General features: G+C 56.0%; 1 protein-coding gene across 1 annotated transcript in view; it reads right to left on the bottom strand.

Annotated features, from left to right (window-relative positions):
• Positions 1-19,727, bottom strand: part of WDR90 (WD repeat domain 90) — a 31,283-nt gene extending 11,556 nt beyond the window's left edge. The window contains exons 1-28 of the mRNA XM_083800548.1: positions 19,671-19,727; positions 19,083-19,174; positions 18,809-18,985; positions 18,122-18,260; positions 17,202-17,372; positions 16,092-16,215; positions 15,235-15,302; positions 14,509-14,618; positions 13,400-13,630; positions 12,747-12,809; positions 12,355-12,423; positions 11,690-11,800; positions 11,435-11,580; positions 11,080-11,137; positions 9,487-9,605; positions 9,134-9,295; positions 8,370-8,485; positions 7,104-7,220; positions 6,324-6,559; positions 5,719-5,858; positions 5,031-5,161; positions 3,694-3,824; positions 3,038-3,199; positions 2,281-2,409; positions 1,586-1,719; positions 1,469-1,506; positions 854-973; positions 251-433 (exon numbers count right to left, since the gene is read on the bottom strand). Coding sequence (XP_083656674.1) covers positions 251-433; positions 854-973; positions 1,469-1,506; positions 1,586-1,719; positions 2,281-2,409; positions 3,038-3,199; positions 3,694-3,824; positions 5,031-5,161; positions 5,719-5,858; positions 6,324-6,559; positions 7,104-7,220; positions 8,370-8,485; positions 9,134-9,295; positions 9,487-9,605; positions 11,080-11,137; positions 11,435-11,580; positions 11,690-11,800; positions 12,355-12,423; positions 12,747-12,809; positions 13,400-13,630; positions 14,509-14,618; positions 15,235-15,302; positions 16,092-16,215; positions 17,202-17,372; positions 18,122-18,260; positions 18,809-18,985; positions 19,083-19,174; positions 19,671-19,686 — 3,493 coding nt within the window. The 5' untranslated portion in view covers positions 19,687-19,727. The remainder of the gene's footprint in view (positions 1-250; positions 434-853; positions 974-1,468; positions 1,507-1,585; positions 1,720-2,280; positions 2,410-3,037; positions 3,200-3,693; positions 3,825-5,030; positions 5,162-5,718; positions 5,859-6,323; positions 6,560-7,103; positions 7,221-8,369; positions 8,486-9,133; positions 9,296-9,486; positions 9,606-11,079; positions 11,138-11,434; positions 11,581-11,689; positions 11,801-12,354; positions 12,424-12,746; positions 12,810-13,399; positions 13,631-14,508; positions 14,619-15,234; positions 15,303-16,091; positions 16,216-17,201; positions 17,373-18,121; positions 18,261-18,808; positions 18,986-19,082; positions 19,175-19,670) is intronic.
• Positions 19,728-19,764: the final 37 nt, after the last annotated feature.

Below are 19,764 nucleotides of genomic sequence, written 5' to 3'. Positions count from 1 at the left end.
AGCATGAGCTCCCCTTCACTCTGGCTTCCTCTGGAACATCTCTCCCAGGACACAGGAGGAGCCCCGGGGAGCACGCTGCTGCCCTTCAGCGCACGCATCCAGCCTGGCTGGCCACTGCTGTGCCGAGTGCTGCTTGGGGCCTGCCTGCACCACATTTATAGTGATCTTTATTTTTCAAGAACAGCCCAAGCTGCCATGCAGGCCTGCACACACTGTGCCCCTGTAAAAGCTGGGACTAGCCCTCATTTACCATGCGTTGACTGTCCGGGAGACCTCGAGCTCTCCCGTCTCACTTTGGGCCTCACGACAACAAGCTCCTCGCTCCTGACCGGTTCCACCACAAGGACCGAGGCGTCTTTGTCTCCATTCGCCACCATCCCGCTGCTGCCTGGCAAACAGGCTTCCTCCTCTTTGTCCGACTCTGAGAAAATACCTGAAGGATAAAAACGAAGCAGTGGAAGGACAGAACCAACTGCGTCCTTCAGGACTGCTTCTTGCGAGACCAACCCTTTGATTTCTGGCAGTGTCATTCTCTTGCTCTGTGTAACAGCCCGTCTGTTAGGGTGGAGGGCAAAGCAGACATTTCCCGCTGGTTATGTCCAACAAGGTATTTACCACAGCCTTCCCAGAAGCCGTGCCAGCAGCTTAGTGTATGGAGCAGAGCAGAGGATGAAGCAGTGCTGCACCGCGACACCTCTGGCTGGATTTGACCAAGTTAGAAGGAAAGTGCAGACTGGTCTGTCAGTCTGCAGAAAGGGGATGAGGGGCAGAGACAGGATGCTGGTGAACTAGGCAAGGAGTTAGTCCTAAAACAAGATCAACTTCACCCTCTCCTATAATCAATTCCTCTTACTTTGACATCCTGCTAGGTGGACAGAGCTGACATCCAGACATGGTGGGGAGGACAACAATGGAAGAGGAATTGTCTGACGAGGTATATCAGAGGCATCCTTTAGCTTTTCAGGGCTCTTTTCTGTGAAAAGAAAACATTTTGCACAACTCCCTTCCTCACTTAAATCCCTTCATCCTCCCAGGGTGACTGATGGTGATGCCTCCAAGCTCATTCTCCAGCTTCCTCCTACGCAGGAGGAGCCACTTCTCCCCTGTCATTCAAGAAAGAGAGGGACAGACAGAGAGGGGAAACAGTGAGGCCAGGGAACAAGACAGAAGAGGTGGAGTCAATAGGCTGGGGGCAAGGAAAGACAGAAGGCAAAAGCTGAACACAACCTATCAGGAAACCCAGAGCTGCCCTGAATGTCCCCTCCTTGGCAGACTCCCACTGAGAGGTGCCAATTAACCGGAGACTGCCAATGGGGCTAATTAGCTGGTTAGCCCCTGCTATCTGACTACCCCCCCCCGAGGGAAGGAACCAAAAATCCACACCCCAACCCCGACCCTGTGCCATGAACAGCAGCTGTGGAAGAGCTGCAGACCACAGCAACTCACGGGAGGGAGCAAACTCACTCACCTGCTCCTGGCGGCGGAGGAGACTCGGAGGAACGAGCCCTGGGAAGGCAACAAGCCCGGCGTTACACCGCGAGGGGACGGAGGGGAGGGGAGGCAGGGGAGGTAACGGTGCACTTACAGGGCTGGGGGCGACCTCTCCACAGGCAGAGCCATGAAATCCCAGAGGAAGATGGCATCTCCGACGCTGATGACTTGCCGCTGGTCCGGGGTGAAAGCCACCTGGCGCACCGGCTCCGAGTGGCCGATGTACACCTGGGAGAGAGCACGTCCTGAGCTCCATCACCGCGCCTGTCCGGCAGGACGCCGGGTTGCACACTGTGGCTCCTGGACACCCAGGGAAGGAAGCTTCTGTCTACGCCCCCCAGCAGAGGCTCAGCACAGAGGCCAGCACCAGACCTGCAGTGCTCAAAGCTATGATCCAGCTTAAACACACTGATCCGGAGAAACGAGCAGAAGCTGAAAACCCCCAAGCTCTCATCCCAGCTCTCAACACCTCTGAAACCCTGAGCAAGCCATTTTCTTCTGTGCATGGCTCTGTGCCTAGCAGAGAGGTTACGCCTATCTCTGTCCTTTGCACAGGCTCTCGCTAGGTGCAGTGCTTGGACAGCCCCAGCCTGCACTCGGTGCACGGCCCTATTGCCTTACACACGGGAACAGGGCTGTGTTTCTCAGCTGCTGGGCAAACCGGGACTGGGGACAATGGGTCAAGCCACGCAGAGGCCACCTGCTACTTTCTTCTCCAGGGATTCAGAAATGCTTTATTTGACAGGTCAGGGCAAGGCCAAGCCGCTTCCCTCCCCGTGTGAGCAGTACCTGGAAGTTGATATCGAAGCGCATCCGATAGTCCCACACTTTGATAACCTTGTCACCAGCAGTGAGCAGGTACCTGGCGTCCTCGCTTAGTGCCAAGGAAGAGCAGGACAGCTTGTGCACGGGAGACACCTGAGGACAAGACACAGCACCAGCAGCATTAACCGAGCTAGCTCTCACTACCGGCAAGTTAAACACTGCCTCAGCAACAAGAAATGACAGGTCTGTTAGATGAAGATGAGAGGAATCCTTTCGGCCTCTCGTGAAGTTTAAAACAGGAGACAGAGATGCCCAATGTTCCCGAGAAAGGGGTGTGCTGGTTTCCTGGTCCTTCTCCAGGAGCGTGAGGATCACAGAACCAGTGGACATACCATGATCCAGACAGATCCGCTATGACACAGCCCCATCTCAAAACTCAGGTGGGCCATTTGGGTATTTCATTAGCTCTCCCATGAGACCAGTAACTAGTCCCACACCACCAGTCCACTGCAGTGCAGAGACAGGTTCATGTCCTTATGGTTCAGCAAGAAGACAAGAGCAAGACTAGGAAGCCAAGAAGATGACAAGAGAGGCAAGGAAAACAAGGACAAGCTCAGGCTCACCCTTAGCATGACCACACCAGGATAGCTACATGCTCGCCTCTCATGCTTTTCTTGGAAGCCTGTGAACTCCAGCATGAGCTCTTCTCTCATTTAGCCACCCAAAGCAACACGAAGTGTCAAAGGTGAGGCCTCAGCACATGAATTTCACAATGCCCTACCTCTCGCACCAGTCGTCCCGTTTTTGCATCAAGCACAAGGATTTTATTGGAAGACGTGGACACCAGGAGCTCGCCTCGCGGCACAGGAGCGAAGCAGACCCTCACTGCGGTGTCCAAGGCTGTGCTGTTCAAATCGAGGATGCTGATGTCCACCCTCAGCAGCTGTGAAACAAGAAGCTACTGAACAAACACCCTGGAGGAGCCCCAGGAGCAGCCGCTGGGCAGCCTCAGGGGTTGCTCTTGTGGCTCTCCTAACACAAGGCTACCGAGGCCCCCAGGCTCTCTGCTCCCCATGCTCCACCCAGCCACCTCGAGAGGGGCTGCAAGGTACAGGCAACGTCCCCGTTATCCAGGAGAGCAGCTCACAAAGAGGGCTCAGAGCTGACAGGCCACGCAACTGTTCCTCAAATTGCCTTTCCAGAGAGGAGTGGAGTTGGAGAAGAAATCTTAACTTCACTGTTTCTGTCTCACAGAGTGGAAGTCCAACCTCATTGTAAGCACCCTGAGCAAGCACCTGCAGTGCTGGGAGGGCTCCTTCCAACACCGCTGGTGCCCGAAGCCCCTGACCTATCTCATTGCATACAGTCTGGGGGAATTTCCTCCCCTGCCCGCCGCAGCATGCCCTCCCCCAGGAAGGTGGGGACCCCGCGGGGTACCTCATCGAGCGAGCAGGCCTCCATCACGGTCACAACGTACTTGGAGGGCCCCACGAAGGCCAGGAGACGGCTGTCCCCACTGAGCACCAAAGCATCCGGGCCGCTCCCAGCATCCCGGGCCACCACGTTACCTGAGGGCCACAGCAAGAGAGGGGTGAGGAGAAGAGCGAAGATCATGCTGCAGGCAGCTCGCTCCGTGACGGTGCTGCTGCCTGCAGCTCCTCCTGCCTCTGCGTCAGCCTTGGGTTAACGCTCTGGCCTGAGAAAGGAGCAACCTCTGTTTTGGAGACGCTACTAAATCTGCAAAATCCAAACCATACAGTAAACCACCTCAAAGACAAGGTCTAGATACGTGGCCCTTAGCCTGACTGAATGTGTGGTGCTTTCAAGGAGCGTGGAACAAGCAAGAAAATTGATTTTACTGTTTATTTTTTAACATTACAAGAAGCTTCAGCTAGGAGCTATGGAGGTAAGACCTCAATTGCAGCCTGCATGTCTGAACCCTGCGTGGAACAAAGTCACAGCCAAACCCCACCGCACCGATGTCAGTCTGGTGGGCAGACAGACCCAAAGGTCTGAGAATCAGAGGAATTACCTGTATTTATTCCACTGTTAGGTCCCATGGCCAGGCAGAAGCACGGGTTCTGAGCAGAGTCAAAATTGGAAGGTCCATTTCCAGTACAGACACCAAACTTCGGTGACTTTGGACCAATTTTCTAATCTCTCTGAGCCTCTTCTCTTTCTCCACCTAATTCAACTGCACACTCACTGGGGCAGGATCTTCCTCTTTGTACATTGCACTGCATAACGGAGCTCCCTTTCCTTGCCCAAACTTTTCTGTGCTGCCACAGCTAATTTCAAAAGTCTCCATTAAACATGATGTTACTATTCCAAAACGGCTTTGTCCCTGCCTGCAGCTCGCCACCAGCACAGCTCTCTGTGCAGCTGTGCTGCAGGCAGAATGAGGGAAACGATTCAGTTTAAACAAATTAAGCTGCACATGCACAAAATGGAAAGAGTTGGGGCTTGAGCACGAGTAAGTAGGCAGACTGCACTTGTGTTACTCCTGGGCAACACAGTGTTGAACCCAGACCTGAGAAAGCAGGTCTCTGTGACCCCAGCCCACCCAGGAAATCAAAATACAAAGGAAGCTGAAGGTGTTTGAACTAAGGTTTGCTAACAGACAAGGTGTAAACACAAACACTGCAGCTCAGAAGGTTCTCCAGAGAACCCCTCTCTCTGAGTAGGCTGCATCTGGCTTGACTTTGGTGCTGGGATGTCTGTGCTACTACAAAAACTGGGGGAAAAAAAGGCAACCCACAACCCCACAGACTTACCCAGGACTCTCAAGACATGGCTTTTTGGCTCCACAGAGCTGTAAAGAGCCAGGGTTCCCTGCAGACAGGAGCTGAACATGAAATTGCCATCTGGAGAAAAAGTCAGTCCAGTGATCACAGTGCGGTGCTGCCTGCAAGAAGGCAGAAAACATGAAAAGCATAGAGAAAAGCCACAAAAAAAGAGTAGCAACAAGGGGAACAGAGTGAAGGACCCAGGAGAGCAAAATAACCAGGGGCAAGCAGAGGACTCCACCATGTTCACACCTGCAGCAGAACAACCAGCACTCCGACTTCCTGGAAAAGCGAGCATCTAGTGCAGCACTCCAGCTGTCCCTGGATGGGACAAGCTCCCTCTCCCTTTGGAGCATCCTCCACTTCCCATGCCAAGGCTCACAAGAGCTCCCCGTTCAGCTGATCTCTAGGACAGCCCCTTTCCTACTGTTGGCCACCTGTCAGCTGGGAAATCCCCCCACACAAAGCCCTCATAGCTTGGTGTGCCAAGCTTTTGAGTGGTGGAAGTCTAATGTGCAAAGGCTCTCTCTGCTTGAAAGCCACTCAGCTGGGACACGAGGACTCAAGTCCAAGAAAAGTACTTTTCCCACTGCACGGATATTGCTCCGGCTCTTGCCACAACACCCACAGTCAGACCCACGCCCGCATGGGTGCAACTCCCACTGCGAACGCTTACTTGTGCTCCATCAGGAGATCGGAGGCCGCCAAGCTGAAGGTCCGCACCATCCCGCTGTCAAAGCCACAGGCAAGGATCCGCTGGGTAGGGTGAAAGGCCACAGCACACGGCATCTCATCTGCAGCTGTGAAGTCATACAGCTGCGGGGAAGGGACATAACACAGGCACAAAGCTGGATGAAGCAGTACCTGGCAGCCACACGTAACAACAAGGCAGCCTCAGACCTCCACCGTGTGTCCTGCAACAGAAACCTCACCCTTCCTGGTTGCATCCAAAGCCCAGGGAAGTCCTGGGTCTTCAGTCATTTAGATAAAGCCCCTGGGTATTACGTTTTGTGTTAAAAGCAATATACACGTGATGAAGGAAAAGAAAATATATTATCCCATTTTGTTTACCAACGCCTTCAGAGTCTAAGACCAAATTATGCATTAAGCAAAAACTCTCTAAACTCCAGACTTCAGAAGGATTTCTTGCCCAAGGTGCACCCCACGCTTCAGGGAGAACATTTAAGGGCTCTTGAACTGTGGAACTTTGGTAACTCGGCTAAATAGAGACTGAAGAGACTATTAATAAATGAGATATCTAACGACTCGCATCTCGCCCACCTGTTGCATGGACACGAGGTCCCACACTCGGATGGTGTTATCCTGAGACACTGTTGCCATCTGCTTCCAAACTCCCTCCACTGAGAACGCCAAAATGGAGTCCTCGTGAGAGCGCATGAGGGTGCTATAGTCCCGGGACTCTATATCCAGGTAGCCCAGGTTCCCAGCCGTAGTTGTGCACAAGACTTTGTGGCTGTCCGGACTGATGCAGACAGAAGTCACCGGCGCCTCGTGCTCTGGGGAAAGACACAGCAGTCAGCACACAGCCCCAGGAAAGGAGCAACAGCACCTGGAGCACAGCTACAGAGCCAGATTCACGTATAGGAAAGAAATGCACACAGGGATGAACATCCCGCATGACCTCAAGATTAAGTGCTTGCAGGTTTGAGGCCAGTGACAAATTAGTCTGTGCCCTTTCTAGAAGTCCCCGAGCTCAGCTGTTATGATGATTGTTTCAAATAGAGTGAAGAACCGCTTGACTTCTCCCCTAATTTTTCACGGACAGATGAGCTGTAGGTACAAGGGCACAGAAATCAAGATGGACTGCCTGTTCTCACCCAGGCTCTCCTGCCTCCTGCCTAGGAGCTAGAAGAGTGAACGTGAATAAATCGTCATTGAAGTAAAATACTCCCAAGACAGTCCCCTCTGAAGACAGCAGGCATAAAAAATGCCCTCACTCATGACAGTTACTTTAGGAGACATCAGAGCGGAGGTTTTGCTTCCCAGCAGCAGGCTGGCGTAGATGTGGAGTTCAGAAGGACCGGTCCCAGCTCTACTCACCCGCCTCTAAGACAACGGCTGAGAAGTCCAGCGGCCACAGCCGCAGGTAGCCGTCTTCTGAACCCGTGGCACAGAAGGCTGAGGAGATGCTGATACTGTTTATAGCGATCCCAGGGCCTGAAACCCCAAAAAACACCATATTGTACACCGGCAGAAACACAGAAACTCAAGCTGGGGGTTCCCCCACCCAAGAGCTGGCTCCAGCTTGCTCCAGCAGCCAGAAATCCCACTGCGATGGCTGCAGAGGCTGCCTCGGGTCCCAGCCACCTCTTCTCAGGGTTCAGAACGTATTCAGTCCCCTGTCCCTCTGCCAGCGCTTCTCTTTACCACCAGTGCAGCTTTGCTTATTCTTGCCAGGCACAGAAACACCTTACCGCTTTCTAAACCCTGCCATACTTTTGGTGTGAATGGGATCACTTGGTAAGGGATGTCCTAGGTTAACCGTCTGAGACCCAAAACTGTTTCATTCCTGTGCCTCAAATCCTCCCTGCAGGGTAGTGAGAAGTGGGAGAGAAGAACAAGTGGGGGTAACGACACATCTACAGAAACTACAGAAAGTAACCGATTTTTAGATTCTGGTATGAAGTCTATCAGTCAAAGGACCGAAGACAGCTAGCACTGCCACCACTGAGACACCCAGGGACACGGTTTCATCTCCTCTCTGTTGTTTTCTCACCCACGAAGTGGGAACTGGAGTTACATGCTTCTCAAAGGGGCATGCTCAAGATTAAATAGCTCAATTTGCCAAAGCAAAACATGCACCAAGTTTTAAGATGGAGCAGTCACACTTGAAAGTGAATTCTTCCTGCTGTTAAAATTAATGGACAAGCTGAAAGCTGAACTACTTCGTATACAGCATCAAAGATTTCCCAAACACTTCATGCAGGCTGAATAATGAAAAAATCCCCAAATTCATCTTTTCATTGATCTTCTCCACTCTTTTTTTTTTTTACATCTCTGCATTAAGATTCTCATCAGCAAATTAAGACCTTGTTTCATGTTTCTAAAAGCAGTGTTTCTCTGAAACGGCAATCAGCGTTTAAAATGCTAAAATTCTTTCTTAAAATGATACTTTGCTGTCCTAAGTACAATTATCTGCAGTGCTTAAGAGGAAAATAGTTAGCTGGCAGTGATCTAACCAACCCCGAATAATCTTTAGCAGGAGGTAAGCGGCTGGTTTAATTTACCAGAGGTTCGTTTGAATCCCCTTCTGCCCCCGATGACAGCCGAGCTGCCCTTTACCCCTCCTCCCTGCCGGGGCCCTACCTGCCCCGCCGCCCTGCTTGTCCTGCTGCTGCGAGGGCAGGAGCCGCCGCGCGCTCCTGATGCAGACGTGCTTGTAGTCCACCTCCAAGACGTGGCCGCTCTTGCTGCAGACAAAGCTGAAAAGGAGAAAGACCCCCCCCCCCCCCCCAGGTCAACTGGGTGCCCAGGGTGCCTCCCCGTGAGCTGCCCCACAAATCGGAGCTTCCTGGCTGATTTCCTGCCCCTTTGAAACGCCAGATAGAAAAAGTAAAAGCTCAGCACCGACTTCAGCAAGAGACCTCTCCGCCGCAGGACACAGCCCACGGGGAAGGCGGGGGTCGGCTGAGCTGACAGCTCTGCCTTCTTGTAGCGGCCTGTGGTAGCAACAAAGGCATTGCTTTGATTAAAATAATGGCCAAAAAAAAAAAGTGATCGTCTGTATTTAAAGGATACGTACCACACCACTCCTGCTGTCAACAGAAAGCTAACCCCAAGCCTCAGGACAGGGGAGGGAGTCCCTAACTATGGCAAAACATCAGTACCGCGGGAGGGAAGGCTCCTTTCTTGGGCTACTCTGCCAGTAGCTGAATCTCTTCTGGGAAGCAAGGCATGCTGAGAAGGGAAGCAGCTCTCACAGCTGCAGGGGAAACCCAAGCAAAACGCCGCGGTCCCACAGGGGAAGGGAAAGGTGGGCGCTACGGCCGGGCTGCGCAGAGCCTCAGCAGAGCCCTGTCCCTGCAGGGCGGCCCGAGGACGGGCGAGGGGCAAGCCCAGCAGCCCCTTACAGCGTGCGGTCCTCCGGCTCCCGCTCGGCCGAGTGCCCCTCCTCGAAGGCCAGGTCGGTGAACTCCAGGGAATGGTACTCGCCCAGGTTGACGGGACAGGAGCGCAGCGCTCCGCTCCGCACCCGCCACAGCCTCACGTTGTCCCGGCCGCACGACACCATCCTGTCGCACAAAACCACCCTGTCACACAAAACTGCGCCGAGGAACGGCACGGGACTCACGCAAAAGGTCAGTGCTGACGGCGGGGGCCAAAAGCAGGAACGGCAGCAGCAGCAGCGCCCTGCTCCTGCACCTCGAGCCGCCCCCAGCCATGCCAGACCCGGGGCTGCCCACTTGGTTTCTTTGCTCCCTACCTGGTGTCGTCAAAAAAAGCAATCTTCAAGGTCTGGATGTCCACGTCCGTGTGCGCTTTGGCCAGCACGACCACGTCTCCGCCACAGGTCACCTGGGCAGTGTTCCACACCACCACCACCTGAAGCAAGAGGACAGCACGGCATTGCTGCTGAAACATGGAAACCTTGGCAGCAAGAGGGCTTCTCATCCCAAACAGCTGCACGTACTGTGCTCTGGGCACAAAGTACCGGTAATGGAATTGAAGGAGTGAAAAAAAAAAACACAAACTTCACATACGGAGGGTTAGGACTGTTCAAACTGCTCGGCAAAGCTTCACTCCAGTCTATCTGTCCGGCACCCAGTTACAGGCTCACAACCCCAGGGCTGCCTGGCGGTGCGGCTCACGTTTGGGGAAGAAAATACAGAGTGGGAGCTCTGCTTTTGGAGCTGTAAGAGCTACGCTGGGGCAGAGATGTTCTGCGAGAGCTGGAGGCAGCGTGTGCCTGCCTGCACTCCTTTCTCACAGCACACCGCTCAGCTCCAGCTTTGCTCGCGATGCCCATCACACGGGGCAGCAGAGCCAAGCCACGCGGCAAAGCACTGGCAATGCAGCCTGTGATCTTGGGGTACACTCAGAGCTTCCCCGCACCTCGTGGGGTGCTCTCTGCAGGTCTTCCACCACAAGGACTGACAGGCTTGGGGAGGTCACCCCCAAAGGAGCAGGGACGATCAGCGAGGACAGGCCGGTGCTTTAGCTCTCTCAGAGCAGCGTTAGAAATGAACCCAGCACGGCCTCGGAGGGTAAGGATGACCGATGTGCCACCCCAAAAGTGCTCCTGGCCATCCCCACAGCCCCTCCCAGCCTGCTTCCAGCCCCCGTGCCGCTTTCAGCGCATTGATTTCCCCTCCCCAGCTCCCACCCGGTTCGTAGAGCTCTGCCTCACGCTGTGAAAAAACTGGAGCAGTCCTGTGGCTGTTTGCTTTTTCCTGCAGGCAGTAGGCAGTTAGTGATGGCACAGCTAATTGCTGGTAGTTGTCAATAAGGGATTACTGGATGAAAACAGTTGCACTGATCAAGTAAAACCCTGAGACCCAAAAAACAATTTTATTTTTGACTACTACGTGTGGGATCTGCGTCATCCCCTAGCTACATCAGTGGGTGGCAGCTTCAGTGCCCAGCATCCATCCCTTCCAGCACACGGTGCTGGAGCCCTGAAGGGAAGGATTAAACCCCGCATCTGCCTGCTCGCCCCTGATGCTATAAAAAACGGTTTTTGGGCTCCAGTCAGTGCCAAATCTCCCATTTCAACTCCCATTCCTCCACTACGTGCTTGCAAGCCTTCCAGCTCGAAATGCCACACAAGCACGCGTCACCCTCAGCTGGGTGGGCTGGAATTGCTGCAGAGATGCCAGGCGATACCGTGCATTAGACTGCAGCGATCCCCGCAGGGCACGAGGAGAACTGTCCTGGCTGGGCTGGTGGCGGGGAGATAGCGAGCACACAGCAGTGGTTTGTCTGCAACGTGACTATCTGATCTGAGTGAAGTCCTCTCGTGTCACTTGCTTGGCAGGACAGAGAAAACGCCAAAAAAAAAACAAGTTTTAGTTCTCACCGTTTTCCCGTGCCCATCCTTCCCGACACCACAGAGAACAGCTCCGCTGTAGGAAAAGCTGCAAGAACAGGACACCTGGTGAGACGCAGCACCTCGCACCCCAAACGCATCTCAAGGAGACAGCAAGTCCCGAGGGATGAGCCCGGGAGCTGGCAGCACGTCAGCTGTGCTGGGATAGCTGCCAGCAGGTCTCAGTGACAAGCACAGGCAGCGGAGGGAGAGCTGTAATTCACCCCTGGTTTATCACGCACTAAGAGCACGGAAAAGCTGCCACGCTGCGACACCTGGCACACCTGAACGCACCCCTGTGCGCATCTCCTCCGCCCTCACGCGCCGCTCCGGGGCCGAAACCTACCTCAGGGACAGGAGCACCCGCACGTGGGTTTTGAACACCGACAGGCAGCTGCCCCCGGGGAAGTCCCAGAGGCGCAGCAGGCTCAGGGGGCCGGCCTGCGCCGAAGCCAGCAAGGTGCTGCTCCCGTTGAACGCCAGCGCCGACACCTGCGGGATGCGCCGGGTGGGAGAGCTGGGACAGGAGCAGCAGGGAGGTGCCTGCACCTCGGGTGCGGGCACAGCGCGGCCGTACGCCTTCGTAAGGAGTTACATCTACCTTGTCCGTGTGGCCAGTGAAGAACCTCTGCTCCCCGGTCTGAATCTGCAGGGTTACTATCACAGCGTGGCAGGGGTAGACCACTGCAGAGTTGTTCTGAGTCCACAGCGCCTGCGGGACCGAGACAAGAAGGAGAGGGCTGACGAGACGGCACAGAGGTGACCCTGGGCTGGACCCACAAAAGTTTCTTAAACACGCAGATTTGGAGATCTGCTGCCCGTGGGCAGGGGAGAGGACTGCTCTCCCACGCAACAAGTAGGCTTCTATCTTGCAAGGGAAAACTAGGAGCCCAGCTGACATCCTAGTTAATTCAGCTGATTTACCATACAAATCATGTCTAAAACATGCACAGCCAATATATGGAAGAAAATGTTCTTGGCAGAGCCTTGAACTGGATGAACCAAAAAGACCCTTTTTTTATCATTAACAATCCAAAACGCATCCCTGCTTGCAGAAGCCAGGAGATCTGAAAGGCCCCCTGATTTCTGATTCAGCACCGTAGCAATAGAAGTCCCATGCACAAACAGAAGCCCGTGCCCGTTTGTTACAGAGCAATTCTCCCCAGCAAAAACGTACCAAAAGCGTGGCACTTGTCTGCCCTCCACACCTCTGAAAAAACAATACGTGATTACAGATAAACTTGCAAAACTGCCCGAGTTACTGACACATTTGGTGCTGCAGCCTCCAAAGCCAATTATCTTTCTCAGCTTCAGGATTGGATCTGGTAAGAAACTCTGAAAAACAAGACAGCAGAGTCACCCTGAGAGCAGGACTGAGGCCAGCTCGCCAACTGCTCTGCCATGGCCCTCCGACTATGGGGCCCCGCCACCCCCATTTACTGATTCTCTCTAAAGCAGAGACAGCATTGGTTTCTCCCCCAGTAAGTGGATGGCTTTTATTTAACGTAGAAGTCAAATCCAGAAAAAAGGAAGGTGCTAGGATTTCCCATCTTTGAGAAGTTCTCCCACTCCATCTAAGGGGGTTCCAGCCAGCCCCCTCCACGTCCCCAAAATGCCCCAAAAGCAGGCTGCTGCTGCAGGACGGCACCTGGTCTTACCCTGCAGTGAGCGGCTCTCCTGCTGGCCAGCACGGCTGCTCCGGGGCCCTTCCTAGATGCGTCCTGGGCAAATCAGTAAAAACACACAACCGGCTTAATGTCAGTGCATCCAAACACAGGGTCCCTCTTTCAAGACATGTAACACCCGAGAGGAAAGAACTGCCAGTCAGAAAAAATAATGCCAGCAGAAGTATTCTGTAGCATTAACTGAAACTCCAGCCTGAAGCTTGTGTTCCCTCTGCTGTTTCTGCTGGGCTCAAAACCATCAGGCACAAACGTCCCCATGCCACTTGTTCAAGCAAGCCTTCAGCAGCCTGGACACCATCCCCAGTAGGTGTGGGAGGGTGCCGAGGGGGTCCGCGCGCTCGGCACAGCCCTGGGAGATGGAGCAAGCAGCAGGGGGCAGATCAGCGTCTGGCAAAACCCAGCCCTGCTGCTGGGCACCACAGGGACAGACACTGGCTGAGGACGTGGCTGCAGAGGAGCCCTTACACACGCAGCAAGCAAAAGCCTTGCCCCAAGCCCCCTCTCCCCTCGACAAAACCGTCCTGCGATCAAAGTCTCCACCAGAGCAGAGCTGGGGGAAGCGCTAACGAGAGCCACAACCACCCCGACAGGACGCAGAGCCCGGTCGAGTGCGAAGCGAAGCCCACCTCCTCTGAGCCCGCGCGGGCGGTGCGTACGGCCCGCTCGCTCCTCCGGTGCGCGTACACGTGGACGCCGCCGTCGCTGACTGCCGGGGACTGCCCCGAGTCCCCCACGCCGTGTAGCCTCCCGTTCTCCTCTGCCTCCTGGTCGCCGGCACGCATGGCTCTCAGAGGCCCTGGGGCTGCCAGGTGAACCTCAGGGATGCTTTTTGTAACTGCAGGACACCGGTGCGGCATCTGTAAAGGGCAGAGGCTCAGACACAGACCAGCCCTCCTCACGGTGCCTTACACCCACTGCAGAGACAGGGAGACACCAGCGTCGCTCCCGAGAGACTCTCGTAAAAACTCCAAACGTTCACGAGTGATACAAACGAGGAAGGAGTAATACGGAGGGGCAGCGTGCCTGCCACCTAGCCGTCGGCACCTACCTGGGTACCAGCCACCTAGCGCTATCTGTGCGGGCTTCAGCTCCTCCCAACACACCAGAGCCCCAGGAGCCCCGGCTCCAAACAGCCTCCAGATGAGCCGCCCTCTTTCCACGGAGCAGGGGAAGCCGAAGGCACCTGGCATCCCAGCTCAGGGCTCCACTCATCGATTTCCCCCTCTCCGCAGCATTAGAAGGGGAGCTTTTCCCCTCTCCAAAAGCCCATCGCCAGCTTTCTGGTGCGAGAGCCCGAACGCCAGCTCCTGCATCGCTGCCAGCGGGGAAGGCGCGATCACGGCGAGGGCAGCTGCCTGCAGGCCCAGCAATCCCGACCCCGCGTGCTGCTCTGCTCCCTGGGGGCACCCCATCAAGCTCTGCAGTCTCCAGTCCTCGCTTCCTATCTTTAGTTTGAAGACAAAAAGTATTCGCTGCCTCCACTGACACGGGGATGGATGTCTAGAGGTTACGAAGCACTTGGCATTCATCCTGTCCCTGCTCTGTGCTATGCCACGCGGAACCACCGAGGCACTCGCTGCGGGGCTGTGCTCAGCAGACCGTGCCCAGCTCAGGCTGCGAAAGACAAAAAGCAGCTTCTACATCCTAAATATAGGAGCTAAAAGAGGAGACGTAGGGAAAACTCCACGTGAGGCAGAAAGGCAGAAGTCACACCCTCCCTCCAGGGCACGCTTACAGCTCTGGGACTGGTGATCTGGTGGATGAAGGACAGTCGGTCACGGACGGCTTTGGTGAGCGTCACCGGCTGAGGCAGCTGGCGGACGGGGTCCTCCGAGGGTTGGCCACCTGGATGACAAGAGGAAAGGGCTGGACTCTTTTGGAAGCCCTCTGGCCTGTTAGCTACCTGCTCCTGCAGGCAGGAAACGAACAGCCACATCAGTCAGCTTCTGCCGGAGCCTAGGAAGGTGTGGGAATGAACTGCAGTGAAAAATCCCTGAGAGTCCCCTGATTACACAGCGTCTGAAACTACATCTGTTATTAAACAGATATTGAACAGACAAAACATGCTGCAGATTTGCTGCCTTAGGCTGGGAGGGAGAAGGGAAAGGACTCCAACCCCAGGAGACTAGGGGCTGTCTTCTCAATGGCTCTATAAGAGGAGTCCACAGCAAAGCTTGTTTAAAATTAACCGTATTTCACAGCCAAGAAACATCTTTGCTCCAGCCACCTCCTAAAACTCCCCAGCACTTCCAAACAAGCGTGGGTGCTTCAGCTGACCCATGCCAGTTCTCAGGGTGAAACGCTGGGGCCTCTCAGGCGCCTCTAAACCTCCGGTAGAAGTTCTCCCAGCACGGATCCCACAAAGGGCTCTGGGCAGACGGAGCCCCAGAGGCCAGAGCACGCTGCTCGAGCAAACACCCAGGGCTGGCACAGCCTCAGCTGCTGCCCCCGGCTTTCCCACCTGCTGCAGGACCGGAGCAGCTCTTCTGGATGGAGTCGTACGGCAGCTTGGACCCTTCGGATGGGAACCTGAGCAAAATCAAAGGAAGACACCGTGTAACCAGGCCTCCGCACAGGCACACAGTAATCTCACGGGACACCTTACGGTCTGGCCCAACAGCCTTTCTCAAGGGCAGTTTAGCTGGCTGCCTCCTACAAGATTCCTCCTTTTGCCCCTTCCTCCCCCGAGCAGTGAGACACTACAGCATCTCCCCACTCCAAACCATGCCGTTCCTTTTCAGGGGTAAGCTCGGCACTGCCTGCTTTAGGCAACGCTGCTAAGCAGTGACTGTAACGAGCCGCGATTTACGAGCGACACAGTTCTCTGGCGAAAACCTCAGTGCAGATGGGAGCAGAGCACTGAAGCTGAGGAAGGCACGCTTACATCTGCCTGCCTGACGAGGCGTTGAGGCCGATCACAGCTCAGCAGCCACCGTGAGAGCCCTTTAATTAGCAAGAAGTTGAAGCGCTCCTTAGGAACAGCATGCATGGAAGAAACATTTGTATTCACCTGAGTTAGCCTCGGGGACAAATCCAGCAAGAGACTGCTGAGAGAGAGGACTGGCATTAACACTAACCTCTGGCGGGCCCGGGGCTCGTTTTCCTGCCCCAAAATATCAGCGATCAGCAAGTTAGGGCAGACTTACTAACAACCTCTAAGCACCAGAGCTGGGGCAACCAAAACATTTTGAGCCCCAAGTCTGTACAAATCTGTCATTCCTTAACCGTGCTCATCCACCCTTCCTTCCTACAGCAACCTGCCCCGAAGAGAGGTGTAAAAGTTCCGGCGGTGCCAAAAGCAGCGCGTAGCGGGCGTACCTGATGTAGTCGTAGTGGTCGTGCCACTTCTCCCCCTTGGGCACTGGGAAGGCCATTTCCCGCGGCATGGGAGAGACCCCGTGGCCAGCCAGGTTGGCTTGTCGGGCCTCGGAGAAAGTCACGCCTGGCAGCAGGAAGACAGAAGATGAAATTCTCCAAGGCCTGTGGAGCCGGCTGAAATGACGTGTTTCCAGTGGGACACACGACTGCCCTCTTTGAGGACTTCAAAAAACAAAGATCACAACTGAAGCAAGGTCTGTAACAAACTAGGACGCCTTTGCGTGGGAATATTGCTGAAACTCTCAACTTCCAAAGACAACATAAGAGCATTAACACTTGGTATCCAGTTATCAGACCCCCAAGCCCAAAATTCACTTAGTTTTCTATTATTTTCCATAGCTTCATGTGATTTGTGCTAGGGCTCTGTTCTGATTTTCTTGTCTTGCTTCCTTGATGCATTTGTAATTTCAAGAACGTCTTCATGATATAAGAAATTCCAAGAGCCTCTTTCACTGCATGCAGCATCTGTAAATTCTTTCAGCAGACTAGTAAGTTTGGGAAGATTTCCAGCAAAGAAAAAAGAAAAGTCAGATACAAAGGTTTTAACTGAAGTAACTCTGTCACACTAAGCGGGTGAATTAAAAAAGCGTTGGAAGATTTCCAGATATCAGAGACAAAAACCACAGGCTCTTTGGACAGATAAAAGCATGGGCCTAGGAGAAGCAAGCCTTGGTAACACCTTTTTTACCCCAGAAAAATTCTAACCTCGGTAAGATATTTAGCTTTTCTTGAATCATTCGCTTTTCCAGCTGGAAAATGAGATGACACTTTCCTCCAGAGAGGTCGTGAGACTGCAGTCACCAGTGCACATGAGACCTGCTAACAACACACCTGGCATTTTGTCCCTTCCACTTCCTCTCCCTACTAAAGTCAGCCTAGCTTTTGACACGGACACATTCCCATGCTCACGGCCTAAGAATTTAAACTGCTTGATCAGGGCTAATTGCCCTACAGCAATCGCATCTCTAAAAAGCGGCTTTAAAAACTACGGGGTACATCCAGGCTTGGTTTAAATCACAAGGACGCCACCCCAGAGTCTCAGCTCCTCACCTGGGTCAAACACCAAGTCGCTCGTGCAGACGTTTCTCACCAGCAGGTTGGAGCAGAGCTTGATGCTCTTCAGGTGGCTGTAACGCCGGTTGAGGTACATGGAGAGGATGTAGTGGAGATCAAGCATCAGGCAGGTCCAGCGCACGTTGGCAGGGGCTGCCCCCACCAGATCTGGAGAAGAGAACGGCACGTGGCAAAAGCAGGAAGGGAAGACGCTACGATGCTGCAAACCTTGGACCGTGCTCCTCGCAGAAGAGGAGACTAAAGGTGAGTAGCACACGCCCGGCCTGCCGCACCCCTTAACGCGCGCATCCCGTCGCCCCTCTGCCTCGTGTACGCTCATTTCCCTGTAGGAAACCCTTCTCCTTCCCCCGTGCAGGCGTGCAGCCTCGCACCTCCCTGAGCTACGCCCAGCCCACGGCCCGGACGATGCAGCCCCTGGGCCGCGGGCTTGCTGGCGCTCAGCGCTTGTGCCTGGCTGACACAGCCACGGGAAGCACCACTCGCCCAGCGCGCTTCGCCTTTTGCCCTCGGAGCCCGAACCGCTGAGCTCCCCAGGGTCCCTCTGCAGCGCGTGGAAAGGAAGAAAACCCCAAAGCCCTCTCAAGTAAACACTATTTATTGCTCACGATTTCCACCAGGCTCAACCTGTCTACTCCGAATGAGCAGAGGAGATGGGAGACCGGAGAACTCATCTCACGGCTCACCGACACAGCACTCGGCTCTGGGACGGACGGAAAGACAGACAGCCTCGCTGCCCCCGCACCCGCACACCCAGCCTGATGCTGCGCAAGGGGCTCCTGGCCGGGACACTGCGCCCATGCCACCCCGGTGCTCGCCCTCCTCGTACCCGTCCAGCTGGCTCCTGCACTCACCGTTCCCTTCGGCTGCGTCGTGCCTGCCCAACCCCGGCTCCTTACCTCGCCTGGAAGCCCTGGCTGTGCTCTCACCCAGCGAGCCTTTGGCTGCTGCGCATACGAAGGGGAACTGGAGCCACGTGGCTGTGGATTTGAACTCCCTGAAGAGGTTGGAGAAGGAGATGCGCACCACCTGGTTCTCCTGAGAACAGACACGGGCAGCGCTCGGTCACCCTGGCGGCTTCGGCCGGGACGTGCTGCCCAGCAGAGCGTCCCCCGGGCACACGAGCTGCGTCCCCTGTCCCCTCCGAGGCTGAGGGGAGAGACCCAGAGGTGTCACAAGAACAGGAACCGCCTCAGGCTGGGACCCCCCACCTGTGATGATGAGGACCAGCTGCACTCGAGTGCACCAAAGATCAGAGAGCGGTTTGTGTTAGAGGGGACCTTGGTGCCCAGCTGGTCCCAACCCCTTCCCTGGCCCAGGCTGCCCAGAGCCCCGTCCAGCCTTGGGCACTGCCAGGTTTGGGGCTCACAGCGACTCCGGGCAGCCTGCACCAGGGCCTCGCAGCCCTCTGAGTAAAGAATTCCCTCCCAACACCTCACCTAAATCTCCCCCTTTTAGTTTAAAGCCATTCCCCCTCATCCTACACCGCACCTACTGACAAAGACCCCCCCAGCTTTCCTGCAGGTGCCGGCTCTGGGGACCCCGTGCCCCGGGCAGGATCGCACCGCCCGGCCGGGCTCACGCACCTGGGTGGCCACATCCAGGTGCACCACGAAGTGCTTGCGGGGCAGGGGCCTGAAGAGCAGGTAGAGGTAGCGGCCCCGCAGCCCCAGCGACTGCGTGCCGGTGCGGGGCAGCTGCAGGTAGTTGCAGGCGGGGATGGAGCCCTGGATGCGGTACACCGTCCCCTTCAGCCTCTTGTCCTGCGGGAACCGGAGGAGTGGGTGCTGGGGGGGGGGGGGGGGGGGGGCCCAGAGCCTACACCCGGGGCAGGGGCCGGCCCCCGGTGCCCCCCGTTACCAGGCAGGCGGTGACGTCCCCCTCCTTGGCGGAGCGCTTCCACTCCTCCACGCGGAAGTGCTTGAAGACGTTCAGGTAGGGGCTCTGCCACGCTGCGGGACGCGCTGCCTGGGCACCGGCACCGGGACCCCCGGCACCGGGACCCCCGGCACCGGGACCCCCGGCACCGGGACCCCCGGCACCGGGACCCCCGGCACCGGGACCCCCGGCACCGGGACCCCCCCACACACCGGGATACCCCCCTTCCGCATCGAGACCTCCCCCCCATACCGAGCCCCCTCCCCGTACCATGACACCCCCCGTACCGGGACGTCCCCCTCCCGCACCGGCACCACCCCCTCCGTGCCGCAGCCCCCCACGCACACACGGGACACCCCCCCCCGTACCGGCATCCCCGCCTCCCGCACCGGAGCCCCACCGGGACACCCCCATACCGAGCCCCCTCCCCGTACCGAGACGCTCCCCTCCCGTACCGGAGCCCCCCCGCACACACCGGGACACCCCCTTACCGGGCCCCCTCCCCCGCACGAGGACACCCCCCTCCCATACCGGGACCTCCCCAGCCCGGTGCCCCCCCTCCTCCCCTACCCGCCGCCGCCGCCATGACGCGCGCCCCCGGCTCAACCGTCCCGCGCCCCCGCCGCCAATCCGCGCGCTGCCCGAGGCCACGCCCCCTCCCCGA

The sequence above is a fragment of the Anser anser genome (genome assembly GCF_964211835.1).
Source record: "Anser anser genome assembly, chromosome: 15".
NCBI lineage: Eukaryota > Metazoa > Chordata > Aves > Anseriformes > Anatidae > Anser > Anser anser.
Note: the sequence above shows the minus strand (reverse complement) of the source record. Positions and strands in the feature narration are given on the sequence as shown.